At 42.6% G+C, this 27,811-nt stretch overlaps 2 protein-coding genes across 7 annotated transcripts in view; one reads left to right on the top strand and one right to left on the bottom strand.

Annotated features, from left to right (window-relative positions):
• The first annotated feature begins 1,257 nt into the window (after positions 1-1,257).
• Positions 1,258-18,691, top strand: TCP11L1 (t-complex 11 like 1). 6 transcript variants are annotated; one of them, XM_068147880.1, is made up of 11 exons: positions 1,258-1,425; positions 5,012-5,107; positions 5,327-5,492; positions 8,223-8,355; positions 9,252-9,372; positions 9,924-10,144; positions 11,247-11,383; positions 11,812-12,008; positions 12,343-12,524; positions 13,178-13,350; positions 13,555-18,691. In XM_068147880.1, exons 3-11 carry the CDS (start codon positions 5,339-5,341, stop codon positions 13,788-13,790), a joined length of 1,554 nt encoding a protein of 517 aa, XP_068003981.1. In that variant the 5' UTR covers positions 1,258-1,425; positions 5,012-5,107; positions 5,327-5,338; the 3' UTR covers positions 13,791-18,691. The 6 variants fall into 6 exon arrangements, with proteins under 6 accessions (XP_068003981.1, XP_068003983.1, XP_068003980.1 ...); XM_068147879.1 differs by lacking the exon at positions 1,258-1,425 and adding an exon at positions 1,626-1,737; XM_068147882.1 differs by lacking the exons at positions 1,258-1,425; positions 5,012-5,107 and adding an exon at positions 1,625-1,737.
• CSTF3 (cleavage stimulation factor subunit 3) overlaps positions 16,959-27,811 on the bottom strand; it is a 44,179-nt gene continuing 33,326 nt past the window's right edge. The window contains exons 12-21 of the mRNA XM_068147878.1: positions 27,371-27,487; positions 25,852-25,926; positions 24,500-24,643; positions 24,300-24,402; positions 22,400-22,469; positions 20,952-21,147; positions 19,326-19,479; positions 18,832-18,926; positions 18,627-18,687; positions 16,959-17,683 (exon numbers count right to left, since the gene is read on the bottom strand). Of these exons, the coding sequence (XP_068003979.1) occupies positions 17,481-17,683; positions 18,627-18,687; positions 18,832-18,926; positions 19,326-19,479; positions 20,952-21,147; positions 22,400-22,469; positions 24,300-24,402; positions 24,500-24,643; positions 25,852-25,926; positions 27,371-27,487 (1,218 nt within the window). The 3' untranslated portion in view covers positions 16,959-17,480. The remainder of the gene's footprint in view (positions 17,684-18,626; positions 18,688-18,831; positions 18,927-19,325; positions 19,480-20,951; positions 21,148-22,399; positions 22,470-24,299; positions 24,403-24,499; positions 24,644-25,851; positions 25,927-27,370; positions 27,488-27,811) is intronic.

The following is a 27,811-nucleotide window of genomic DNA, read 5'->3' on the forward strand; positions in this document are numbered from 1 at the left end:
ATTGAGTCTCCTGGGATGGCAAAGATATTCTGCACTTGTAAGTCAGTCTGGCTTTGGTTGCCACAGCACATACTGTTTAAGGCTACTTATCTTCCTCCCTGTGGTGTTTTTCTCCTTCTATCTTACTTGGTATCACCAGCTGTAATTAGGAAAGAGCTGGGGCAAAGGAAAGGCCTTTGGGTTTCTTACAGCTGTATATTTTATCTTTGTCTAGTCTACAGTGGAAATACCAAGTGGTGCAACAGAGGCACTTCCAAGCAGGAAAATATATAGCATGCCCACAGATCTAAGTCTTGTGGACTTATCCTTGGGATGATGCCAACCAAACTTCATTCTACTTACTCTTGCAAGAAGTCACAAATGTTGTTCCATACACACTTTCAATAGAGTTCTATTCTCTCTTATTTTGGGGGGAAAAGAAGCTGGGTTAATTGGGATCAAAGGTAATTTAACAGGAAGACAAAGTAGTACCAACTGTTACAAATAGGTGGTGAGCTGTTTAGGAACACAGTCCTGTGTGAGATACTGCTCTGTGATGTATTGCTAAGCAGCTCCTTAGTTGTCAGTGGTGTCTGTTGCCACTGCTTCTTGCTTCTCCAGAGCACTTACTCTGAAAGTGAGATGATGACTTGATGTGAAACAGAACAATGTGTTAGTGTTTTCTGATGGGGGATGGAAGACAAATGTATAAGAGGCTTATTCTAGTCAGCTAGAAAAGACTTCTGAAAGATAATCAGTTCTTGAAAACCAATAGTGTGGAGGAAGTGCAACCCTTTTTTGTTTGGTTTTTTTTTTTTTAAGTTCTTAGTTTTAATGGAAAGATTTCCATTATATAAACTGGCCTTCTGCCCCCACATCTTAGTTTCTCGAATTTCTGATCATATTTTTCTGAGGTTACTTGTTGCCTCTTTATCAGAAGTATATTCCCTCTTCTGACTCTTGGTTGTATGTGCTGCCTGTGCCTCACTATTAAGAAGATGAGATTTCTATCTTGAAAGTGAGTTCCTGGCTAGGGGCAGTGCCTGCCAGAGTATGAGTTCTGAATTGCAGATATCGCTGCACTCTGAGTCACTGGCTGGCTTTGGTGCCAGGCTCCTCTCAGGCTACTGAAAAGCAGCCTGCAGAGAGCTGTACTGGAGTCTTCAGGGGTGGGTGCAAGGCAGGGCCCACCTCTCCTTCCTCCCCGAGTATGATACAGCTCAGCAGTGCCTAATGTTGAGCTGCCGCGACTGACGGTCACAGTGTGAGCCGGCCGGAAGGTGGATTTAGTTTAAAGCACAGGGTGAGGGGGCAGACACCTCTGTATTGGTGTTAAAGAGTTCAGGCGCCGGCCACTGTGGACAGATCGTGCCTTGGCCCAGCTGTGACTGCTGTAGAGACCTCCTACGTGCTTAGAGGCGATCCCCTCTCTCCCGAACAGCAGCGGTGAGCTGTAATACTGAGGATTATTGTCACACCCTTGGTCCAGGAGGCAGCCGTGTCCCCACCACGCTCCTCTCGCCCCTCTAGGCTCGCCCCGGGGCACAAAACCCCCGTATAACTACACGGCGCGGCGGTGGGGGCTTCTCGCCCCGCCCCGGCGGGGCCCAGCGCGGGGCGGGCTGCCGCCAGCCGCTCCCTTGCCGCCCAGCAGCTGCCGTAGCCCGCCCCTGCGCTGGGGCTGCGCCTCCGGCCCAGGCTCGCACCGGCGGCTGGGGACGTTAGAGCCGGTAGCCGCGGCTCCCTCTCCGAGCAGCGGTAAGGCGGCGGCGGTGCGGCCCAGGGAAGCGGGGGACGGGGAGGCGCCTGACAGGGGTGCGGGCTGGAGGCCGCCGGGCCTGTGGCGGGCCTGGGGCAGCGGGGAGGGCCTGGCAGGGCTGGGAGCGGGCCTGGGGCGGCCCTGGCTGGAGGCTCTAGGGCCGCCTGCGGGGCTGTACCCGGGAAGCCCTGTCCTCGGGACGTGTTTGCTGGGGAAGGTGGCTGGGGCTCACTGCTGGGCGCCGGGGACTCTGCCACCCCCTTTTCGTGCCTCGCCCGTTTGGCGTCTGGAGGAACGGCCCCGGGCCGCGCCGCAGGGGCTCGTTGTCCATGTGGGCCGGCTGTGAGCTGCTGCCAGCGCCCCGCCTGCAAGCGCACAGGGCGCGGTGAAACTTGTGGACCCCTGCAAATTTGCAGAAAAATTGATGCCCAGCACTGGGAAGGGTAGGGGGGTGGTACAGTAACATTGCTACTCCGTGGTACAGCCTTTCTGTCACGACAATTCAAGTGCTCTCTTTGGGGGCCCTGCTCATGGACCGGGGCTTGTAGGGCCTTGCAGAGGACAGGTTGCAGGCAGGGAGGATGGTAAAAGTTCACAAGTGTGCCTCTTAGCTTGGAAGAGCGACAGAGGATAGGTTGCATCTTCTCCACGTAAAGCTGAGGCATAGCCTTTTAGTAGATGGTGAGGGGAAAGTAGGTTGTGATGTGGGAGGTGAACAGAGGGAAGGAGAGAGTTCAGGGCTGGAACAAAGTCTGAAGAAAGGTGGCCCTCAGGGCTTGTGTGTTTGGTCTGGAGGTGAAGCGAGTTGTGAGTCTTGCCTCATACAGAGCAGTGGGGCCACACCTGAAGTTAGGAGGTACAGCTCCAGCCTCGTGTGTGCTCCACGGAAGCACAGTGGTGTTTATTTAGTGCCGGTGTGCATCCGATGCTTTGAGGAGGTTTGATGAACCTGTGGAAAATGTTTTGTTGAAATTTTTATTTGCTGGCTTTTCTCTTCCATTTCTGTTTTTACTAAAGATAAATGGGAGGAAAGTGTCAAGAAGTAGACTTTGTTTTATTAAGAGTCAGAGTTGTTTCTGTGAAAGGAAGGATGATGATTGTGCTTTGGAGAGAGGTATTGTGAAGCTTATTGAGCCGGTGGAAAGAGGACATGTTCTAGATGTGTTCTGGCAAATAATAGCAGTAATCCAGCAGAACAGAGTAGACTGTTGCAAACTAAACCAACAAGTGTGCCTGTTTACCTCATCTGCTGAACAGTCATTTGGTAGAAATGCCCGGGATTTCTTGTAGCTCCTTTCTGCAGTTGAAATAGGACTTTTTAAAATCAAATGTTAATTAAAAATTGATGGATTTGAGACTGTGATGCTTGACCTGCTGTTTTGTGGAAGGTGCTACTTTAGAATGTAGTCTGCATCGTAGGAATGATGGCCTGCTAGGTAAAGCTGAGGTTAATCATCATGAGACTGATTGTCGTCTTGATCCTGTCATTTACCTGCTGTGAGGCCTCAAGCAGCTTAACTCACGTCTCAGCTCCCCTCTGTAAGTAAGATAGATTTTAATTTTTCTCTACTTTTCTAAGGGTAGTGAGGACCAAGTGCTGTGAGAGATTGCAAGGCACTCTGAAGTGTCATGTACATTAAAGAGCTTAGTGGTGCTTAGCTGAATCATCTTTGTACTTCAGATTTTCACTTTACAAGGATGCTTGTGGAAGAGAATGTTTAGGAAGAACCACCACCTAGTCTGGTTGAACAAACATGGAAGCCTTTATGATAGTTTTGATTCTAGCCAGATTTGAGAAGATGTTTCCCTCTTGTTTAACCAGTCCTGTGTTAACTTTCATGTTGCAGCTGTTGCTATGATCTTCTCTGTTAAGTACTTCTTTACTAACAGAACTCTTGCTGCTGGAGTGTCTGCAGTAACAGACCTTTAATCCACTAGGCTTGAGATCCATTACTTCTGGAGTATGGCAGTGGTTTCCCACTTGCATGCTGGTTTGGATGCCTTACTTTACACCTAGCTGGAGGCTATCTCTGCCTTAGTTAAAAGGCTGAAAATATGACAGCAGCTCTGCACAGACTGCCACTTTCCTGTCCCAGCTGGGCTTGTCTGTGTGTCTAAAGGAGCAGATGATCGAGTGTTTGGCGCAGGAACATCAGTTGCTCTGCTCCAGCTAGAGGTGGGGGCTAATATATGGGTCTGGCAATATCTACACTGATGTCTTGGTTTTACTCTGTTATTTATCCCATTAGTTTTATGCTCTGCTTTATTTTCTAAAAGGAATTATCTGGTGTTGTGGACAAGTGTTGTGTGTTGTTGTCTACCTTGTGCATCTAGTAAGATGATGATTCTCAGTCATTGATGTAGACCAAAAGCATCTCTTTTATGCACTGAGCTTTCCAGCTGTCCTGTGTAATTACACTGGTGCAATTAATTTAAGCAGTGATGGAGCAGGACTAGGTATTACAGCTGTGTTTTGTATTTCTACACTGCTGCTTGCTTATGTCCCATCTTCTTGGGTGTAGTTGGTGGTGCTACAAATACTTCTTCCTAGTAGCTGTGAGGTGCATCTGGAGCCTGTAGCTCTTTTTGAGAGCTTGTTTTCTTCCCAATTTGAAAGTAGCCGTTTTTCCAGGAGCTTTCTTCTTTCAGGCAGACTCTTCCTGACGTCCCACTTCACAGAATATCCAAGTTATTTGATTGAGTTAGGGACATCATATGCTCTCTATTAGATTTTTGTAAAATTGAAGCTTGAACAGTAGCTTCCTGTATGATGGAGCATTTTCAGTGGTAAGATGTGCAAATTAAGTTCTTTGGAGGGAAATTGGAATATGAAGTAATTGAAAATAATGGCTGGTGAGACCTGCTTTTCTGAATGGTAGCTTTGGGTACTCTGCTGGTACCTGTGGTGTAATATAAATATTAATATAGAATGTTTAATAAATACTGTTTTAAATACTGTATGCTCCTTACTGTCTTAATAATTAAAGCAGAATTGTCGTATTTTCTGCACAAATCATAGAATGGCATAGAATGAAAACAGGGGAGTAGAATTTTACATTAATTTATCTCCAGTCGTTTTCCTGCTTCTTAATGCTTTTGGATCACCCAGAGGGAAAACTTCTGAGCAGTTGGGGAAGATCATAGTTCAGGGGTACATGAGGTACAGGAGGATTTATCATTGTGTAGTGGAGAATGTCTCATTTGACAGCAGTGTTTTTGTAAACCATGTTTGTGATGCGATTCTGAAGGTGTTTGTCGCTGCTCTCTCACAAGGAACACTCAGAAAGGGAATAAGTTTTTCTTTCTCATCTGTTTGCATTACGGCGAGGGAACAGTTTCAGACTTGGGAGAAGTCACTTGGAATGCAGAGTAAGTAAATGGTCGCTGTGTTGAAAGCATCCCATTTTGTGTAAGATGGGAAGTGAGTCATTCGGTCCAGGTCCCTAACATTATGGGAATGACATCATATAATTCCTCACAAGAATTCTTTCCGTTGCAATTGGGAGAGCTCCTGTTGATGTGTACCCACTCAGCCCTATCAAAATGCTTATTCACTCCCTTTTTCATTTGTTTTGTTGTTCTGTAAAGAGCCAACTGAAAATGTCTGAGAATCCTGACAAGCCACATTCAAGTGAGGAGAAATTGAGTGGTGTGGAGGATGGTCAAGAGGAGAGCTTGGACAACCCGGACCAGTCTATCAGAAAAAGAATACGGCAGAGCGCTCCAGGGTCGCACGGAAATGATACACCCAAGTGTAAGCAAAAAGCTTGCTTAAAAATAAAGAGTAAATGATACACCCAAGTGTAAGCAAAAAGCTTGCTTAAAAATAAAGAGTAAATCCTGCCTTCTTTTATTTTTAATATATAGTGTTTTACAATACTCTGTGCAAGTTTGACTGCTTTGCAACTAAATGGCACGTGAATCCTGATCGCTGGCTTTGCGGCAACGGTGTTTTGTAGGACCTTTCTCCCCATTTAGTTTTAGCACTTAATTGTACACAACAGCCTCGTTGCTCAGAGCCACTTGCATCTTAAATACCTTTGCGTGTCTGCACTCACAAGAAGGATAAGCAGCACTCCAGTGTATTCTGGCTAAAATGTTGTTGCTCTTTGCATTATCAGCTGAACCTTCTGGACTGTTGTGGCCTCTTTCTACTGCAGGGCAAGGAAGGCTCTTAGCAACAAAGTAATGGCCTGTCATGCCCCTCACAGTATAGATGGAAAGCTTTGTATTCAACCCTAGTGCTGTTCCTGGTATCAAGCAGGGCTGTGTGTTTTAAGTCTTTTCCTAGGGCATATTTTTCTTTGTCAGTTTGGCTTTTATCAGGATGTCCTGGGCTAACATAGCCTGCACTTAAAATGCCCTCTCTGCCCAGACGCATGAGAGGGAAAGTAACACAAAAACCCCTTCTGGGTTGAGATAGAGTTTTACTGGAAATACTATACACAATTGCCTCAGCCTGTCTGCAGAGAAGTGTAGCACAATGCAGAAGGAGCAGCAGAAGCCAGCAATAAAATGGTTCCCCCCACAAGCATGCAGCAGCCAGCCCAGCGGGAAAGCCCAACACCCCAACCAGAGAAACTGGAAGCAGGAACAGGAAGCCACTCATGTTACAATCTGAACTTCAAGCCCCATGCTCCAGCCAGCACTTTTGTTTTGAAGCTGGCATGATGGCAGCATAGCAGCAGATTCAACTCAATGACAACCACAAAGAAGTGTCCAGTCAAAAGCCCTGCCCTTTTGTCAGAGAGCAGATATAACATGAGAATGAAGTAACATGTAAGAGTGCTCTTGCTAAGAGAAATAGTTGTAACTTTTAGTGCATCTACTGCTTCAGCAAAGTCCTTTGGCAGCTGGGCAAGAGCACTCTCGTTCAGCTGTGAAATTTGTTGTCCTGCTAGTTCTTCTCAGAATATCAATCCTCGCTGTGTTCCCCTTGTCAATGTGCAGTTTAAAGCTCCAAGCAGAAGGAAATAAGAGTGTAAGAGTGCTGCATGAAAAAAGCAAAGTGTTAATGAAAAATGAGTTCATTGGAACCATACTGTATATCCTTGGAACAGATCTGAATGGCAGACAAGCAATGGACAGTTAATTTAAAAGACCTTTCCTATATTACTATCTTAAGCCTAATCACACTGGATTATGAAATGAGATGGAGATAGTACCTTGCCTGAAATGTATCTTGGTGAACCCAGCCTATGAAGACCTTTGCTTGGTTTCTTTCTTTTGGGAATTACTCTGTAGCTTCTATGCCTGGACTGGAGTTGAAGTGAATGACCTACAGAGAGGAATCAATCCATTAGGGCACTTCTGTTCCAGATTTTTTCCCCACTTCTGCTCCACTCGATGTTTCCTGGAGAAGCTGAGGTGAACCCTGCCATTCTTGTCTGCTTCACTTGAGAACACTAATGATCTAGCCTTCTCTGTTTTTATTCAAGTACCTGTACCAGGAAGAGCTGTGGTTGTGCTTGTGACATTTGTCAAGGTGTTGCAGGGCACCCACACGCACTGCTAGGAGGAATCTACCACAAAGGTGGGATTACTCCCCCTACCCTACCTTGGCACCTCCCCTGCATATATGTTGACTTGTTTTTAGGTCTGTGACACTACCTGCACTACAGCAACACCAGTAGTGTCCTAAGAGGATGTTCTGTAGTCCAGAACAATTAGGAGCTATAATTCCCAGTGCATCCAGGAAGTAAGTTTTCTGAAGCTATGCTTGTCCCTGGTTTACCTCTTGGATTTCTACAGTCAGTCACTGCCTTGGTCTCCTGCCTAATGAAAACTAGCATGTTTTCTCAGGTTTGGCACTTCCACCTCCTTGCTTATGTGCCTGAGGGCCTCAATTTAAAGCTGCTTGCACATCCTCCTCAGTCCCAAATGCCTGCCAGAGGAAGAAGTCGTGGGCATTGGTGCTCGTTCACGTCCTTTGTGGCTTGAACAATGGCCTCTGGAGAAAAAAAGGAGAGTTTGGAGAAGTTTCAGTTGCACTGCAAGTAGTGAGAATAATTAGCTGCTAGTGTGTAATTGCTAAATATTAATGGTGGTTTGGTTGCTGACTTCCTTGAAAAATACAGAATGGAAATACCCCTATCTGCACAACAGGGGAAATACTGCTGTGAAAATCCTAGTGTTTTTAATGATTTATTCCTACAGTATGGAGAAAGATGCTATTAAGCAGCCCTTAAAAAATGGGATCTTGAAGGTGTTTTTTTGGTATTGTTTTTTTAAAGAGCTTACTAGAACTTGGAAGCAGTTGACATAGCCCAGAATTTTGGATGGTGGCATTCACTTTGTTGTTTTCAGTAATACTCCAAGCGTGTCACCACCAGCTGGGACAGGAAGGGAAGGAGAGGAATCTTCAGATGGTTCTGTCTTTTAGCCCTCTGTACTGTCAAGAAGATAGAAAGGGTCCAAAAGTATTAGCAGACTTTTTCCACAGACTTCTATAGATGACTGTCTGACAGTTTAATTGATGTTGCAGCTAGTCCTCCTCGGCCTGTGTCAATAGAAGAGCTCATGGAAACAGCCAAGGGAGTAACCAACATGGTGTTAGCACATGAAATTGTTGTTAATGGAGACTTCCAGATCAAACCAGCTGAATTACCAGAACACAGGTAAGAATGGTACCAAACAGTAGTAACCAATAGTGTGACTGATTTGAAGCCAGAAAGGGATCTGTCGCAGAGGTCATCTTGCTCCAGGAGTGCTTGGGCTTTGTGAAAGGCCAGGCCTGCTGTAGTACAAGATCCCTGTGTTATTTAGCTTTTGTGAGGGAAAGAAAGAGCAGTCAATCAGGTTTTTGCTTTAAGAGGGACCCTGGAGTCTTTCTTGGATTAAATGTGGGGGTTTTGTGTGTCTCACTGCAGTCTGAATGTAGGTGTAGAGAAGTGGTTGGAGGAGCAAACAGTTGTGACCATATTCACAGTTGTCAGTAGAGCACCTGCTAGATGCCCTGAGGGCCACAGGACATAAGTGCCACTGGGCACTCTCAACCTCAGCTGCACAGGTATCCAGAGCCTTGGCAACCTGCTGTGGTGGGTGTGCTTTGTCTGCACGCTGTTTCTGCGAGCATTTTACTTCTTCAGTGCTGAAGTTAAGCCTGGTGTGAACAGGAGCCTGCAAGTCCCTTTCAGTATTTTGAATGAGGTACTGAACTGTACTTACTAGAATTGCATTTGCTTAGCTGGCAGTTTTGTGATTTTTTTTTCTTTTTACATTGATTTTTCCCTTCTAATTATTTAGTTTAGAGGTAGCACATGCTATCTCTAGGGTTTTAACTTGTGTGTTTGCCCTTGTGTGTAACCCTTCATGAGGATCCAAATCCTGTGTCCAGTTTTTCTTGCTTTCCTGGGTAATTAAAAATGACAGCTCCCTTTTAATTGTCATGCATTCATGATTAATAATATGAACATAATCTATTACATGCTATTCTTCAGGAGCTCCAGAGTATCTGTGTGAGGTGGTGCACAGAGAAGTAGTGTTCTTTTTAACTGGTCATGTTTGCCTACAGCCTAGAAAAAAAAGTAAGAGATATTGTGCATAAAGCTTTCTGGGACTGTCTAGAAGCTCAGCTGAAGGAAGATCCACCGACATATGACCATGCAATTAAACTACTGGGAGAAATTAAAGAGGTAAGCTGATGTGCTGTCAGGGTAAATTTTTGAGCTGGAGTAGCTGCATTGATATGTATGAGCAAAAGTGGTTAAAGCTTGGCTTTTCATAAAGGGACTTGCTTGATCTTTTTCATTCCTGTATCATTGTCTCTGAACATGTTTAAGCTCTTAACTCCAGAGGAGAGATTTGAATGTAAAAATAGATGCCAAATGATGTAAGATAATGAGAAATGATACTAGTTTCTTAATTCCAAGCTTCCTTCATGTTATGGCAGTGGTATTACAGAATCAATGAGATGCCTCCACACTGGGTGACAAAACCAAGCACAATAGTCTTAAGTATGACCTGTACAACAGAGTATTTATCACTTACTAACTTTGGTATCACACAGAATGAGGTGAAAGATTTGGAGTTGGTGAAGGGTTAGTTACAAATAATTGAAAGGTAAAAAAAAGGTATACTTGTAAAAGGCAATTAGTTTACATTAAAAAGTGGTTCAAGAACTGATTTGATCCTTGTAGTCTTTGATTTGTAGAACTAATCCACTGTTAAAAACTTTCCATTCCAGAATCTCCTGTCTTTCTTATTGCCTCGTCATACTAGACTGAGAAACCAGATTACAGAAGTTCTTGATCTGGATTTGATAAAACAGGAGGCAGAGAATGGGGCCCTTGACATTTCTAAGTTGGTTGAATTTGTTATTGGGATGATGGGGACGCTCTGTGCTCCAGCTCGAGATGAAGAAATTAAGAAGCTGAAAGACATTCATGAAATAGTTCCTCTGTTCAGGTACTGAAATGGTATTTATAAGCCACACTGAGAGTCCCTTAAACAATTTGAGATGTGAGGTGGTTTCCAGCAGGGCAGCTTGCAGATCTTTTTAGACAAAAAGGGTGATACAGAAAGGGATGTAGTTGTGGGCGTGAATAGGAGAGATGCTTCAGAAATCTGTAATAAGGACTGTCTTTGTTCTGGTGAGCTGGAGTATTTGTCTGGCTCCTGCATTTTCTTAAATGCCAAATGCATACAAGCCTTGAGATAGGAAGTGAATGGTCAGTTTGTATCAGAATTTCATACTGGCAGCAGAAAGGGGAAAAAAAGCAGGCAAGAGCATAGGAAATGGGTATTCCTGTTCTCCAGCAGTTTGTCCTTTACCTCCCACTCCACTCCCTATAAAACATCCTTTCAGTTCTAAAGGGAGTGTACATACCACATCTGGGAGCACTGAGGCTTCTGCTTTGGCACCACATCATCAGCTGAACAGCTCAAAGTCTCAACAGAATAAATTTCATTACCACTGTTGTTTTCCAATTTGATAAACTTCCAGGAGCTCAGGACTGACTGGGCAGAAATATTGCCAGCAGGAATTAGGTTGCTTTGAAATTAAGATGTTTTCCAGGTTTGGTTTGGTTTGGATGGGGTGGGGGTGTTTTTGAATGGGTTTTTTTGTGTTTTGGTGTTGTCCCCCCCCAATTCTTCTATTCTTTTTTCCCTTCCTTGAGTCTTATTATTCACTTCCCACTGAAGCTGGCTTTATAAGCTGCCCACAGGGATAGCATGTAAACTTGGAAACCCAAATGTCTTTTTATGTATCCAATGTATGATAGTGAACAGCCTGGGAGATGTCATCTATGGGATGAATGAAGTTAAATCCATGGAGGCTTTTTTATAGAATAGCAAGATTTATTTCCTGCTTGGAAGGGCCACATGCATGCACTTACATGTTTGCTCAAGCTTCCTCTCTGTCTCGTGCTCTTAAATAGTTAAGCATCCTGTTAATGTTTCTCATACGTGTTTTTGTGCTTTCCTTAGACAACCTGTAGTAAATCTTGTAAATAATACCTCTTAAACAGCTGCAGTCTTGAATAACTTTTTCTGTTTGTTTGTTTAGAGCAATTTTCTCTGTATTAGACCTAATGAAAATGGATATGGCAAACTTCGCTGTCAGTAGTATTAGGCCAAAATTAATGCAGCAGTCTGCTGAATATGAAAGAAAGAAGTTTCAGGAGTTTCTTGAGAAACATCCAAGTATGACTTTGTTCTTTTCTTTCTTCCCCTCTGACCTTCCAGTAAACTTCCTGTCTTTGCTTGTAGATCCTGAGAAGTCAGATTTTTGTATTAAGTTGTAGGATTCATATAGTAAATGACAGCTCATGCCCCAAAACTGTGGTTTGAAAAACTCTGCTAGCACTTAGTGCACTGGAGCTGAGTTTTATTTCAGTGCAGGGTAGGGCACAGTTACCTAGCATCCTCTCACCTCCACTTTCCTGTAGCTGGGGTGACATTTTTAAATGTTTTGCTTAATGCAAGAAACTAAATGCATGTCAATAACTGATATCATGGGGATTAGCAACAGTAACTAATAGGATATTATGCAAATTATTGATGGGGAAAAAAAATCTATCTTTGAAAAGGAATCTTCTTAGTAAGATTCTTCTTTTTCTCTGCTTTTCCAGATTCTTTAGACCTTGTCACAAAGTGGTTGCAAGAAGCAGCAGATGATCTTACAAAGCTGGGATCTAAAACATTGCCTTCCCACTGTAGTGATGACGGTGCTACTGGTGGAGCTTCTGCCTTGTGCTCCACTGCTGTACAAAACCAGGCCTACCTGAAGCTCCTAAAGTGGGATCATGTAAACAGGCCCTTTCCAGAAGTAGGTATTCACAGAAAAAAAAACATTTCTGTGCTTGCTGTGCTCTTCTGTTGCAAACAAACTGTTTGCATTTGTAGCCTCACAAGTAACATACTAAAAACTCTCTTGGTTGAGAGCTTTTGTAGGTCTCAGGTACTTCTTTTCCAACTGAGAAAGATTCAGTACTGAAGAAGAGTTAATTCTTTCCATTTTCTTCCTGATACTCACCTGCTGAGCATGTGTTGCTCCTTTCTGTGTCTATGACTTCACTGCTGTGAACAGGCAGGCATCACAGTGTCACTCCACAGCCCAGCATCCTGACTCTATTCTCTGCTGGCTTCCTCATTCATTGCAGACAGTGCTAATGGACCAGACGCGCTTCCAGGAAATACAGCTGGAGCTGGAGCAGCTCCTCATGATTGGGACAGTCCTTTTGGTCACATTCAGTGCAGCAGGCTCAGCACTCGTCGATATGCCTGGATTTGCAGAGAAAATCAAAACCATTGTCAAGGTGCTGCTGACAGGAATGCATCTGACGTGAGTATGGAATAGTTCTGGTCACCCAGAGGCAGGTGGAGCCCTTTTCACTCTAGCAAATAGTCAGCATAAGCCCCTCTCTGGCTGTGGACCACAGAATGTGTGGGTGAACCCATGAGGGCCTTTTATAAGCCTAGGCTGCCAGTTTTTATTCAGCTTACTCAGAGCTGTCTTCTCTGACTCTGTTGTTTTCTGGGATGTGCATGCTCCCTGTTTGAGAGCATGTTTTTCTCATGATGCCTGTCTGATTCACATGAGTGTGAGCAGCTGCCTGTGAGCAGGGCTTGGGCTAGGCTCCCTTGGGACTTGAATGTGGCATGGGCAGCTGCCTGCAGGTGCAGAGTGATTGCTATGCACAGATAGGTTGGGAACTTTCTTCATTAGAGATCTGTGTAGGCAGAAGGTCTACAGGCTGGAAATCTTGAGTGCCATCCTACCTCCTTGTTTTGTATCTCAGATTCATCTCCCATATCTGTATCTCTCTCGCTCTATATATAGATATGTCTCATGTATTATTCTTTGTAGTTCTGGCTTTGGATTAGACGTCTTCCATTACATTCAATAGATACAGCAACTGTAATTGGGGAGATTGTAGGTGGGAAGAATGTGAATAACTGCACTAGCTCAGTAATACTCTACTCCACATTCTCCAGGTCCTTTAACCTGAAGGAATCTTTGGCTACCATTGGTGAAAAGGTGTGTGCTGAGGTGAACAGCTGCCTCTCCCAGCATGGCTTCACACCATTCTCAGTGGAGAAAGAGACTGTACTTAAAGGACAAATCCAAGCGGTGGCCAGTCCAGAGAACACCATATGCAAGCTAATAGGTATGCTGTCCTCAGGTGACCCCTTGTCTGTCTTTGTGGAGCTGGTGGTGTCATGTCCATATAGTTTTTCATGTCATCTGTTTCAAATACTTGTTTAGTGTGCTCAGGCTTTCTGTACTTAATGTGAGATGATGCTGTTTCTGACTGACTGTCTCTTTTGAAAAACAAACCCATTTTTGGTTTGTTTTGGTCCAATTTTTCCAGATTCTCGAATTCAAAAGTTTCTGGAGAACTATCTTGCATCTAGTCACCAGAAATCGTTACCTGCTGTCCCTGGAGGATTAGGTCCTATTCAAAGAGAGCTGGAAGAGATTGCTGTCAAGTATGTCCGGCTGGTCAACTACAACAAAATGGTCTTCAGCCCTTACTATGATGCAATCCTTGGCAAAATACTGGCTAAGGAAGAATCCCAACCTGTAGGGAAGTCAGAGGAATCTTAGAGCCAGTTTGTGTGCTCCTGGGGTGATATTGTTGGCTATTAAACATTGCACCAACACTTGTCTAGGAAAACAGCTTTCCATGTAAATATTGGTTCCTTTTAATTCACTAGTGATGGTTGATGAGGAAAATACATGAGATGCAAAAGGGATTCTGATGTAAATGGTGAGAGAGAGATGCGTTTTTAATGTATGTATGCACCTGGGAGGGATGTCTGGGTAGTTTTCTGGCTGTGACTTGTAATTTTTGAGCTGATGCTAGACAGGACAAGATTAAGAACCAAACTTTGTACTTAAAGTGGCTCATTTTAGGGCATTTTACTCTAAGTTACTGATTAGCAGTGGTCCTTCCCAGAAGGCGTGATCTGGCTTTAAAACAAATGATCTTTAAAGACTTCAGGAGAAAGCTAAAATTCTAGAGAAACTTTAGCAGGCAAAAAACAAAGCCAAACAGCACTTTATTGTAACATTATGGTTAGTATGGCAGGCTACTAATTTTTTCTGCATTTTACTGCATTTTTAAAAGCATTTTTTTGCTGTTGACCTGCAGATGTTACAAAACATAATATATTTTTGTAGCAAATTTTCTGGTTATTGGGTAACTGTCCTCTGCTATGTACAGTACTCACAAAGGTGGCAATCTTATAGATTGCAGCTGTATTTATCTCTTGTAAAGACTTCAGAAGGGCAGAGATAAAATGTTTTGATAAAAGTGGCATTTCTTACCTTTTTTTTTTTTCTTTGCTAGTAGTTTACTCCTTTTTATGTGAAAGACTAATTTTAAAGTAACTCTTTTGTCATTTTCAGAAGGTGGATTTCAAGTGTGTGAAACTTGAGGCTGAAAATGTTACTTGTTTTTTAAAACTACACCTGGAGATGGTTTCATATTCAAATCACATCTTCAAAAAATCACCAGAAAGTGCAGAGCACTATCAGAAGTAAAAGTGGTTTTAATGTTCTGTGGGATGGGAATGATTTAATGTTAGTTTGAATATACAGGGGATATTTATTGGGGTTTTTTTACTTTGTAGAGGTGTTGTTGAAACAAAATACTTGTAGGTCTTGAATTTAATTAGCTACATATTGTATGGGCAAGCGTTCACAGAGGAGCTCAGTGATCTTACAGCCTTGATGGAATTTCAAACTCAGCTAGGAGGTAAGTACACTGGAAATTTTCTCCTAGCTGAGCACAGGGCTAGGTTACAGTAACTATGAAAGCAAAGTTCTTACTTATAAAGAGGAAGTGTCCCAAGTACTAGACTAGTCAAGATAGAAATATTGTTTTCTTCAGAAGAGCCCAACCAGTTACATCAAATAAATAAAGATCCTCTTTATTGCTGACATCCAGGTTAATGTTATTAATCAACTAGTCAGCCAAAAGAACAGAACTTCTAGAAGGAAGCGTTGGTTCTGAATCAGTGTTGATGCTTCCCTTTTGGAGCTTCCTTTTAAATGTCAGTGTGGATGTAGCTGCACTGTGTCTGGAGGAAACTGGGATAATGAAGACCTTTTAACCCTACTAGCCTGTGCAACCCCCCTCCCAAAGGGAGACCAAACTACCAAAATCCTGTAGCTCAGATAAGTGATTTTTCTCTTGGCTAAATGTACTCAGATAGTAAAAGGGATGCATGTCTGTGAATCTTCTGAGTTAGGTTGGTTAGCCAGAACAAAAAGTTCTGAGTAGGTTTTTGGTGTGGTCCATTTTATTTTGAATTCAGCAAAGGATACTACAGAGGTCTTCAAGATTACTGCATCTGCTTACTGTATTCTGTTACTTGTGCAGGATCCACCTCAAAATACAGCCTTATAGCTCTGCAGCTCCAAAAATATCAATTTAGTTGTCTGTGTTAGGAAAGAGCTCCCAGAAATGTTATTGCTGGAGATAGGAATAAAAGGAAAGTAACAAAGACAAAGCTATTTTCATTTTTGTTAAAAGAGTTGCTGAAGTTACAAATTGCTGTTGTAAATTTCTAGTTTAGTATTGCCCAGCAGCTGCCTTAAGGGCCACTGTGAGGTAGGCATACTATAAAAATTCAGGTGCAGTGGGGAAGGAACTCAAAGATGTGGGAAGAACATTGTCATGGGGAAACAGCACACACAGAAAAGGCTTTGAAAAGTACCTGACTCATGCCAGAAGGAATGGGACTGAATTATCAATAGATTGTACTCACTCACTGTATGTGGTTGCTCCCAGTTCTGGACTTCAGGCTTATGATGTCCATAATGGTCACCTCCTGCTTACTCTGACATTGAAGAGTGGATGGTGCTGTCACCAGTGCACGCATGTTGCTCGCATGGTGGATGCAGTTAGTCACATCTCTCTCTTCTCAAAGCAGGGGTTTGATCCCAAAGCTTTGTGGAGGAAGAAGTGCAGCATCCATCTCTGACTCCAGTCTCCCCTTTTGGGGCACACACAGTGCCTCTGAGAGTGGGTGGTGTAGGCTGGTCAACAGTGAAGTTCTAAAGCAACTAAGAAATGCTCCCGAGTGCAGGTCCCATTAGTGATTTCCCCTGGCTGTTGGGTTTTTTTTAATGCTAGTGGGTGACAATAGTTTGGGTTTTTTTCCCTATATTCTCTTTAAAGAAATAGCAAAGCTGAAATTCTAGGATTGGTAAAGCCAGACCCATGTGGATGTTTCCATGATTATCCATGCACTGTTTCACTGTTCGGGCTGGTAGACTGGAGCGCTTTTCAACGTGCAGCCCAGGATGGTTTTTAAGGGCTGGTCAGAGCACAGTTCTGGGCAGCCAGTTACAAGTTAAAATCTGAAAGTATGCATAGAACCTGCTTTGAGAGTTCCTACTGTTTGTGTTAGCTTGTTTGACAGTAGCAGGTGAAGCTGTAGCTAATCAGTTAACATTTAGCTTTGTACATTTATTGGAAGACCACTGCAGTTCTCTGGGGACAGACTGTTAGCCACTATTCCTGGACAATCCACATTAGACACGTGTACCCAGTTTGTCTTACGATGCTGTCTTCTTCAAACAGTCATGGAATTAAAAGCAAAAGCATATACTGTATCCTCTAGAAAAAGGGGGAAAAAAAGCTACTTCTATGATGTATGCTCTGATCAATTTCCTGTGATGGTCTTATTAACATTGCTTTTGAAGTGGCTAAGTACTATTTAAGAAGTAACTTGCTGTGTTTGAATAAAACCAGAATGAGGCATGTTGTTATGGATATCCTTTTATTTTAAAGGAATGGGTTTGGGTTTGTTGGTTGGTTTCTTTTTTTCAGTTTCAACTACAAAACAGGTTTCATACATTCTGCCATAAATAAAAACACCCAGTAAGGCAGGACACTACATGAACAAACCGAGAACGACCGCTTTTCCAGAAAGTGTGAATTAAAAATGCTTCACAAGTATAAGCCATCCAGTTTTTAAAATAAAACTGTTGAAAACCCACGAGATTTCCAGTGGTAGATGTGAACACCCTCGAAGGACAAAATGCAGCTGTGACATTCTGCACTTTTGGTTTTGAAAGCCTAGTTTTGTTCAGAGCACATTCTAAGGTTGTTCTGGCTGTCTGCGGATCAAGAACCATACGGGAGGAGAGGCACCACAGTAACAAAACCATTTTCAAGATTATTCGTTGTTTGTTTGCAGCTGTCCCTTTTAAATGCTTGACTTGTACGAGACTGACGGACTCAATGCAAGTCTTTGTCTGTCACAGTGGAACTCCAGACTCGTTTCACCGGATTCTCTTCTGCTGTCGTGCTCTGTAAATGTCATGTACAGGGGGAACTACAGATCCTTTCTCCTCGTCGTCGTCGGAATCTTCGTGTGGTCTCTTCACAGTCTTATTGAGCATAGTGTTGTTTTCCACAGGTCCATTGCCTTCCACAGCTATTTCAGGTAGGCCTCCAGTAATTATTCGTACAGCTTCATCAACAGCTTGAGAAAGAGAAAGGGATTCATGTAACTTGTGAAATTCCCTGACTAGAAAGAAGCGTGCCAAGAGGGACACCGAGACAGACTTGCAGATATCTGGAATGTGACACATTTTGTTCTATCCTATTCTACAAATGTTAAGAATTTAGTTTCGGCTGCCTGAAAGTCTGAGCTATGGCAAACACTAATTATAAAGCAAATGCTGCTGCCTCAGCTTGAGACCTTCCTTTACAAGAGCATTGAGGTCAATTTGCAAGCTTAATAAAACAGGAAAGCCTAATGGGGAAACAGTATAACTGGTTCATGATTCATCAGAAAGTGCAGAGCAAGTCAGAGAAAACTTGAAAAACACCAGGTATCATTTCAGTACATGGTTTATTTTCACTCTAAAAGAAATGAATCCCATCTTTGCTTCTTAAGCTAAGGGGGTGAAAAGGTAGCCCACTGCCATCTGCCACAGTTTACATGAAGCCTGGAGCAGGAACTTGCCCTGTTTTTACATTTCAGAACTCTGCCTTCTTTGTAGGAGCTCAAGAACCACTGCTGTTGAATTGCTCTCAACACTGCAGCAATGCACAGGCAGAGTTATGCCTACCAAAGAAGTTACCATAGTGGCAGTCTGTAATGTTAGAGTGCTGCTAGAAATAATGCCTTGCTCCTTTTAAAGGCTATTCTGAAAGTCTTCATTGCTTTCTTTTGATGATTACTACCAAAATGTTATTAAAACAATTGGTATTTTTCAGCTTTCTGACTGTGTAGAGCTCCCCACAGTTAATAGTACAAGCATCTCTTTCTAGATTCCAGCCTACAGACATAGCCAATTCAGCATTAGACTCTTAAGTAATAATTACAGATCTGTGATTGAGGTCTGGATTTTAGACAGCAATATCCCTATGTAAAACAAAGTCATAATGCTGAACTACTGCAGAATGAACAAGTAACTTACTGTCTGGCAGTTTGCATCTTCTAAATATCTCCATGAGCTCATCCACTTGGACAAAGGGACCCTGATTTGTTAAGAAAAAATGAAAAAGGAGAGAAGTGGAGAAGGTTATTTGCATAGAGTGATAGCGTGATACAGAACCATGGTTTTGTCAAAACAGAATCTCTTCTGCAATTCTTTGAAGTTTTCAGAATTCATTAAAACAAACCTGAAAACAAACAGGAGGTGGCAGGAGCTTCATGAGAACTACAGCTGCTGGTGGAACAGGAAATACACCTCCTGGGACAGGATGTAAACCTGGAGCTGTGGGAAGAAAATCTGTGTGAAAGCAGTGCAAGAGAGCTAGACCTCAATTACTTGTGCAGCATTATGAGTTGGTGCAAATAATGACTGCCCTGTCACTTTTGCCTCTAGTAAACTCCATATGGCTTTGTCTCTGATCTGAAGCCTAGGAGCAGTGTGTGTAACAGCTTATTACCATTTAGCAGACCCTGAACTACCTGTACTTCTTTCCATGTGACCCTAGTATTAAGTAAAATATATATGCCTCGAGCAACCCAGTGCAATAACAGTCTAAAATTTAAGTACATGTTTAGAAGACTGAAGACTAGGAAAGTCTCTGTGATTAGGTTCACTGAACAAACAGGTTAATAACTTGCCATCAGGTGAAGCACAACCACTTCTACTGAACCTCTGACTTACGTGCTAAGTGTCTTGGCTGAAATGGAATCATTTGTTGGGTGTCCGGTTTTGGATATTCAGGTTTTCTGTCTACTTCATCTTTGAGAACAGGCACAATGGAAGGTGCAACCACAGGGTCTGGAATTATAGCTGCCAGCTTGGCACGGGACACATCCTGCAAAAGGCAATTAGAGAGGACTGAGCTTGGCAGGATCACATTGCTTGTTGAAATTACAGAATAAAACTCTCTGCACCGGTCGCTTATTCTCACTTTGTCATCATCATAATTTCAGATGTCCTCTTAGAAGACCATCTGGACTTAACATGCACGTTTCCATCAAACATTTAGTCCTACAGTGACCCAGCTGGGAGTCAAACCACTTGTTTTTGTTACTGAATGGGCCCATATTTGTCATTTCTGAGTGGCTCCTTTTTTTAGGTTAAAAAGGTTTAGGTGAACAGGTGCAGACCACTAGGCCTTCACAACTATCAATTCTCCCTCATTTCATTCCCTAGCTTGCTTTAACTGGAGAAGAAATAAAGCATAAGGCAGTCAGCAGGCATGCAAAGCATCAGTTCAAACTGGATTACATTTTGGCATGTTGCAAGCAACAGAAACCAGCCCAAGGGCTGAATCATTTTGAGTACGCCCCACCTCAGCAGGACCTACTGTCTTGTGAGCACACCTGCAACTTCCAATTTGAAGAGCAGCACTTCCTTCCACCTATCAGGTTATTTTACTACTGTGTGAAGAGCAACAGTTCAGCTGCTTTGCTAACTTTGTCGAGTTCTGTATTTATTAAAGTTACTTTTCTGTGTAAGAAATAAATGGAAGCCGAGGCACTGATTTTGAGACATGTATTGAAGGCTCTCATCCTGTTCACACAAATGAGAAAGTGCATTTCATCCAACAACAGAGCTGTTTCTGCCTCTGACAGCCTGTTTTACATCATGCTTTAAAAACAAATACATTAAACAGGAACATTCCGTTTAACAGTTAGTTCTGGACTAAAACAGTGGTTAGAGTACATGTGGTCAGAGACGAGATGGAGGTGTCTGGCCTAGACTTTAAATTCCAAACAGCAGCACCAAAGCACTTTAGCCATAACAAACAACTGGGAAAAAGCAGGCAGCCATGATCTCCAGGTAATTTTCCTCAGCCTTTTGCAGCACCCATTGGGACTGCAGTATGGCTGCTGGTTTGATGTGGCTCTCCAGGAAGTGAAACAAGTTTTGGCAGCTGGGGGGGAAGGGCAGCCAGTGATGTTTCACACTGCTGATCTTACTTCACAAACTTGCAAAAGAATTGCGTGGGTTTTAGGGACCTCGGGTTTAAGATTGAAGTGGAGAGCTGTAGCTGAGTGGGGAGGACATGAACACATTGACCTTTCCTTGGGAAGATGAGGGGTAAAGATGAATACACAAAGTTGCTGATAGTTGTATTCCTTCCTCCTTTCTGTCCTGGGCCCATATTGCCTGGCACTTTGCTGCCCAACAAGACAAAAAGGAGGCATATCAGGCCTGCTTTTCTATCAAGGAGAAAAAAATGTAAGGCAAGTCCTAAGCAAGGAATTGTCTGAGTTTGCTAGTGCTGAAAAGTAAACAATAAAATTAAAACAGTAAAATTAAATGGTCTTATCCACATACCTTATAACCAAGGGCCTTCAGTTCGCTAGCAGAGCAAGGGTACAAATCCATGAATTTATACCTGTCTACCAGCAGAGCTGTTTCTTTACCCTCATATTCTTCCTTGAATGCTGTAAACCTTCGTTTTTCAACTTTCAGTATACTAGCCAGATCACCAATGTTACTTTCAAAAGCTAAAAACCGAGCCCAGATTTCCCTGTAAAAGAACAGATAAACAGACACTTGCTGAAGGAGACACAATTACTGATCACAACCCAGTTAAAAAACAGACAAGAGGTCAGTTTCAAAGGAAGCAGTCTGGAAAGAGGAGACTCTTCCTGTTCTTTTCTGTAGATGCATCTATAACATGCATTACCTCCCCAGTGCCTTACATAGCCCTGTAAAAGCTTTCCATCTAGTGGATTGTAAAGGACTTGGCTTCGGACAGGGAAGGATCACTGGTGTAAGTGACTTCAGCATTTGAGGTAAGGTTTTATCATCAATGTAAAATGTAACACACAGATGTCACTCAGCCTGCTACACAGAATTCTACTCTAATCGTGGTATGTGAAGGACTTTTCAACACCGATCATGGCTTAGTTTCTCTGCAAAGACTAGCACATTCTAGCCGGCTAGAGCAATACCCTGCAACACAACAGGCAGCACTTCAGCATTTCAGATGGCCCAAAACATACACAGTTACTGCTTACTTCTCTGCAAAGCCTTATACATAAGCAACGTCTGATCACATTTCTGAACTTGATTCAGCATTCAGCTTTGGAGTCCACCTTTCTCTGTTTTGAAATGAGCCATTTCTCATGAAAGCTCAGAACTGAAGTGCAGAACAAACGTGCACAGCAGTGCAATGCTTGATGCCTATGTCTTCCAGAACAATGGTGAACATTTGGACTGCAAAGGCTTCTCTAACCATTTCTGCATGGAACTACATTTTTAAAGTAGTCATGAAAACGTAGCAGTGAATGGTTAATCCAAGTATTTTCTGGTTCTTTCACTATCTTATTCCCAGTTGGCTCAGAGCTGCTCAACATTCTCCTCAATAAATTCCTGACTCACTTTCTCCAGTATAATGCTCCTGAAAGAAATTCTCAGCTCCCTCTCCCCATCTATCTACCTGAAGCCTCTCTCTAGTCAGTGCTATGTGACATTAGCCATGCCACCTGCTCAATCCACTGAATCCTTACTGAGCAGGAGGGCTTTGCACTCTATCCTCAACAGTCCCGCAGCAATGAGGTTTATTTAAATCAACTAAAGAACTTCACTGCAAGTGGGATAGGGACTTTCAGAAATCTGTCACAATTGCTGCTATTTTGGACAGCATGAAGAGGGGAAGGAACATCTGTACCTAACTCTGTCCTGTTGGTCATTTTTCTAATGCCTTTGGGATGTTTGTAGTTGGAAAGGGGTCATGTATCTTTTTGAGCATAGTGAAACTGCTTGTGCAGACGTACCCAGATTTCTCAGGTGGAAGGCTCCCTGAAGTTAAAACACGTTCAAACAAAACTCTTGTATTATTGTCCTCTTTAAAAATAGAAAGAAAGAAAAGAAAAAAAAAAAAAAAAAAAGAAAAAAAAAGAAAAATCACACTGAGTAAAAGATATCCAAGACAATTTAAAGCAATTTCCATTCAAAGAAACGTGTACATCGAATTAAACAGAAAGCTGACATCCTGATACCTGGCCTTGAGTTTTGGCAAGTAGGAAAGAAACCTGCATGCCCTGCATAAAACTTCATCTCTCTTGTCAATTTGTTATGTGAAAGCCTGGGTTTGTGGGCAGCAGCAAACTGAGCCTAGTACAGCCTCTGTCATAACATCACAGATATTGCTAGAGATCTCTTGAGGATCTCTCTCTGGTTTTGAATGTGCTTATAAATTATCACCTGTCTCGGTAATTTTAAGTTTGGCCCTTCAATAAATGGCTTCCCATTTAAATTAGGACAATATTAATCTACTTGTATTAATACACCTGTATATTCCTCAGAAGTCCTCCCAAAATTATGGAGCCCAGTTCCCAAAGTGCAGTCAGCTTTTGTACATTGCCATCTGAGGGGAAGGAGTGTTTGGTGTTCTTAAATCTGCTAGCCTCTGCCCTGTCTCTCACTGTGCTTTTTACCTTCTCTCACATTTACAGGAATTCACAGATCTGTTTTCTTGGGTTTAGTAAAGACTGCTGGGTTGCCAAGACACAGCAATATACTGGCAAGAGTTAAGATTGGTTTTGCTGCTGGTAGTCTATGGAAAGGCATTGCAAAATATTCATACAGGCCTAAACCAAAATTAAATATACTTTGACTTGAAAAAAAAATTGTTTAGAGCTCACAGGAATGAAAAGCTCTGAATCTGTTAACACTTTCAGAGCCTGAAAAAAGCCCAGTGCTGTAGTCTGACAGGAGAGATTCACATGCCTGGTGCCCACAGAACACACTGGAAGGTTCATAAGATCCAGCAGCACAGCTACACACAGCCACTGCTCACAGCAGCAGAATGGAGACTGCCTCACAAAACTGAGCTAGCAATTGGTAATGAAAGCCAGACTGTGCTACACCTGTGTTATGCTACAAGCACTGAGCCAGAGTACTGAAGAAATCTGGAAATCTGATTAATGGGTACCTGGCAGACAGGGCTGGGAGAAGATGAGCCTGGAATGAACTGCTCTTCATCCTCTTCTCTAGTTCCCCATGAAACACAACACAAGGGCCTCTGCCAGCCCCTGCTCCCCAAAGCAGCTCAGGTTTCTTTTAACACACTAACTCCTGCATCAGGGAATCCCACACAGAGACCTTTTGTTGCCGCCACCACCACCTCATGCCTGGGCCTCCCAAGTTCCCTGTACCCCTAGTGCTGGCACAGGCATGCAGCTGCATGGCTTACCTGTGCCCTACTCTTCTGTATTGCAAACCATTGCTCCAGCAAATTCCAAGCAGGACCAATATTCACAACATTGCTTTTATAGCTTTTATGCTTGGGGAGAATGAGTTCAAATTAATTCTAACCCAGCACTTCTCTCATGCTGATTTCAACCTCCTATAGAATTTTTCCCTGGAGATTTGGATTTCTCCCCCCTGCTCCCTACACCCCACAGATTTAAAACTGCTGCAATGCAAGTGAATGACCATTTGGAAAGTTCACTCTATTCAGCAGAATTGAGATCTAATGTCAGTGTACTTCTGGAACTTCAGTAAGGACAAAACAGCAGCTTTTGTTTTCAAATCAATGGCTCAGTTTCACAAAGAGGTTTCATTGCTTTTCAAGAAGAATTAGAACTAAAATACAAAGACCTTGGCCTGAACCTACACTCACAGAGAAGGCAGCTTAAGGTTTTATTAGACCACTCAAAGCTTACAGCTTACCATTGAGGTGAGAAAGGTAGTCGATATATGCCAGTACATATTCTGGAATGTCCCCATATTTTTTCAGCCCTAGCTCAAAAATCTTAAAGGCCACAGACTTATCCTGCAAACATTAGAAAAATAAATACATGTGATCAGCTGTAGTGAGCTATGTATCCTCCTGACACTTCTTTAGTATCCAACTGAGCATCTGTGATTACCTTACTACAGTAATACTCCATTAAAGCTGCTGTAACGTAGACGTGATGGCGAGTCCGGGTATCCTCTCTTGCCTTCTTAAATATCATTCTGCCAGATTTTATGCCTTCTGCTCGCCTTGCAAATTTCATGTATTGGATATAAACCTAAGGTGCATAGGGATATTTATATTGCAACAGTGCTAATGAAGAACATTAGGACATAAGAAAAGCTTTTGGCTACAGCTGAAGGAACCTTTACTCACAAAACACAGTTAATAAATCATAACAGAAAGACGACTCCGGTGTGCTTCTGCAAGAGAAAGCTTTTCATATACTTTATTAAAAGTATTAAAAACTCAACATACAACAACATTTTAATACACTGATTTGCCCAGGTATGTAGATGAATGTAATTTACAGAAGTTGGTGCCTTCAGAGAACTAGAGGTTTATTGTCACAATGGTAAATTCCAACAAGGGTAAGACAACCGTAAGGCTAAAGAACGGCCAAAGGGCCTGGTGAACATGAACCGTATATTACACAATCCAAGACACAAATCACCATGTCTGCAAGTATTTATACCTGATCAAGGAAATAATACATGTGCCATTTAACTCAATGGCCAGTTTCTGATTTGCATGTCTTTGGGATTTAACTTTCCTTCACAAATAACAGCATTTCTCAAATAGGAGGAACTAGTCTGTGGTTTCTCAGAAACCGTTTAAAGAACAGAACCTGTCAGTAAACTGGAAACTTTCCTCTGACACTGACCTGTTGTTTGATTTTAGACTTCAGAGCTTTGTCCCTTGCATGATTTGTCCTATTTAGAAGCTCAGTTTTTTGAAGGCAGATTACTTTCTCACACCACTTGTTCAGTACTAGAACAGATGGCACCACAGACAATGCTGCTTACTATACAACTCAAGGCAGCCATGCTTTTTGATGCTTCCATGGTGCACAACAGATCTATTTGCAAACTACATGTACACAAGATGGGGTATTTATGTGTAGGGAGGACAACAGGCAAAAACAATGCCTCTCTATTCAAAGGGGAGGTTATGTGAAATTTGAGTTGAGCCAACAAATGATACACCAATTCTTATGAACTGCATCATGAAACCTTTAGTATCTTTTATCTTCACCACTTTAGAGATTTTCCAGTAGGAACAGAGGAGAAAGGTGCAGAGGACTTGGTGTATCTAAGTGGATTAAAGGCTTATCAACCTTGCTGAAATTTTACTCTTAAGTCTGTCATCTCAGCACTCTACCTGTTCAGTCATCCTTGTGACCCAATAAACTCCTGTCAGTACTTCCCCACTCTTTGTGTATACTCAGGCAAATGTGGAAAAACTCAGTACTAAGGATCATCTTACCAGAGTAGGATCAATGTCTTCAATAGCCAGGAGTCGGTTGTATATGCTGTGTACTTTCTCATACTTCATTCGACTCTGAGCAAAGAAAAAGGAAATAGAGACTTCTTGATTGCATTCAAAAATCAAACTGAAGAAAAGATTAAAATGTTTCTGCTTCCTTTTCCCCCCAGATGAACATTGTGTATATCAGTCCCTTTATTCTGATGCATTTTACGTCTTCTGCAGTCATTTCTTTACTTCCCACATTAATTTCTCACTAGTGAAGTCTTTTCCTAATTTAGAACTACTGTAGCACAACTGCCACTGGAGGTGTTTGGGATAACAAGAATGTTTCCTTGGCCTCTGTCTAAAAGCAACATGCAGACAGCTAGGAAAATCACCTTCTTCACTCTGTTCCCTGCCAGCTGCAGCTCTCCACATTGTACCTAAAAGCCTAAAACTAAAACCTAAAAGCCCCTCAACATCCAGTATGGTTAGGACACAAGAGACTGCATTGAAAGCCAAGGAAGACTTTTACTTTTAAGGGCAAAGATGTTTGGTTTGTTTTGCTTTTGTCCTCTGGATCTTCCTGCAAAGACTTTTCCATGTTACAAGTGGGCAAAGTACATCTTGCAGAGGATTCCATATTCTTCATCCGATCAGTGGGAAATGGCCTTTATTCCTGGTGGTTCATGTGCAAAGCCAACCACTGTTACAGTATCACAGTATAACTAAGGTTGGAAGAGACCTCGAGGATCATCGAGTCCAACCTGTCAACACAGACCTCATGACTAGACCATGGCACCAAGTGCCACGTCCAATCTCCTCTTGAACGCCTCCAGGGATGGTGACTCCACCACCTCCCTGGGCAGCACATTCCAATGACGAACAACTCACTCGGTGAAGAACTTTCTCCTCACCTTGAGTCTAAACCTCCCCTGGTGCAGTTTGAGACTATGTCCCCTTGTTCTGGTGCTGGTTGCCTGGGAGAAGAGATCAACCCCTTCCCAGCTACAATCACCCTTCAGGTAGTTGTAGAGGGCAATGAGGTCACCCCTGAGCCTCCTCTTCTCCAGGCTAAACAATCCCAGCTCCCTCATTACAGAGGCCATGCAATACGGTGGTAGTCTGGGTAAAGAGATTTCTCAGGGAAGGTGCAGTATAAGGTGCCTCCCATCGCCCCTCAGAGCCACCCAAACACAAACAGTGAACCCCCAAGAACCAGGTACGTAAGATGTTCTTTATCTCCATCCTAAAAGTGAAGCAGCTGATGTTCTAGTAAACATAAATCTACCAAACCTTCAACTTCATGGTGATTTGAAAAATGTCAATATTGAAGTGGAAAGGCAGTAGATTTAAAGAAATAATAATTGTGACTTATGCTACAGACTTTTCCATGTTGTCTGCTCAGTCTCAGAAACACTGGATGAGGTTAAGGCTAGAAGAATCAGTAAATTAGTTCTGTGGAAGCATGTGCATTCATTATGTTTCAAATACATGACATGGCTGATGGGAGATGTCAGTACACTGATTTGCTCACCTCTTCATAATCTGCATAGGCAAAATAAAGCAGCATGTTCTTCTTTAGTAAAGTGCTGATCGCTCGCTCATAAATATTAGCAGCCTCATCACTGAAAAGTTTAGCATTGTTCATGTCCTGTTATAAAATAAGTGTGGTAATGTAATTGTTCAGCATCTATGACAAAGAAAGCAAATGTATGAAGTATCTTCTGTGGGTGAAAAATCCAAGTGAACTTCCAAGCAGTGTGCTAACGAAAACAATCATCTCCCCAGTACTTAAAGAATCACAAAACCAGGCCCAAACCAACCCAGTCCCTCCTCCAAGACCTAAAACTGGCCAAAAAGGAAATAGTTTTTCATAATTCTTATCACAAATGTTCTTACTTCTTAGTTTTAGAGTTCTGAACATGACACAACTTACAGTGCTAAATATTTACACCCACCTTCTCCTTCCCCTCCT

This window comes from Melanerpes formicivorus, unplaced genomic scaffold (assembly GCF_026170545.1).
Source record: "Melanerpes formicivorus ecotype bairdi unplaced genomic scaffold, bMelFor1.0.p_v2 SCAF_16, whole genome shotgun sequence".
In the NCBI taxonomy this organism is placed as follows: domain Eukaryota; kingdom Metazoa; phylum Chordata; class Aves; order Piciformes; family Picidae; genus Melanerpes; species Melanerpes formicivorus.

What these genes read in the sequence shown, in the direction of transcription:
- TCP11L1 (XM_068147880.1), top strand. Translation starts at nt 5,339, where the DNA reads ATGTCTGAGAATCCTGACAAGCCACATTCAAGTGAGGAGAAATTGAGT. An exon ending in CGGAAATGATACACCCAAGT is followed by an intron (nt 5,493 to 8,222) that starts GTAAGCAAAAAG and finishes TTGATGTTGCAG; the next exon opens with CTAGTCCTCCTCGGCCTGTG. An exon ending in CTGACAGGAATGCATCTGAC is followed by an intron (nt 12,525 to 13,177) that starts GTGAGTATGGAA and finishes CACATTCTCCAG; the next exon opens with GTCCTTTAACCTGAAGGAAT.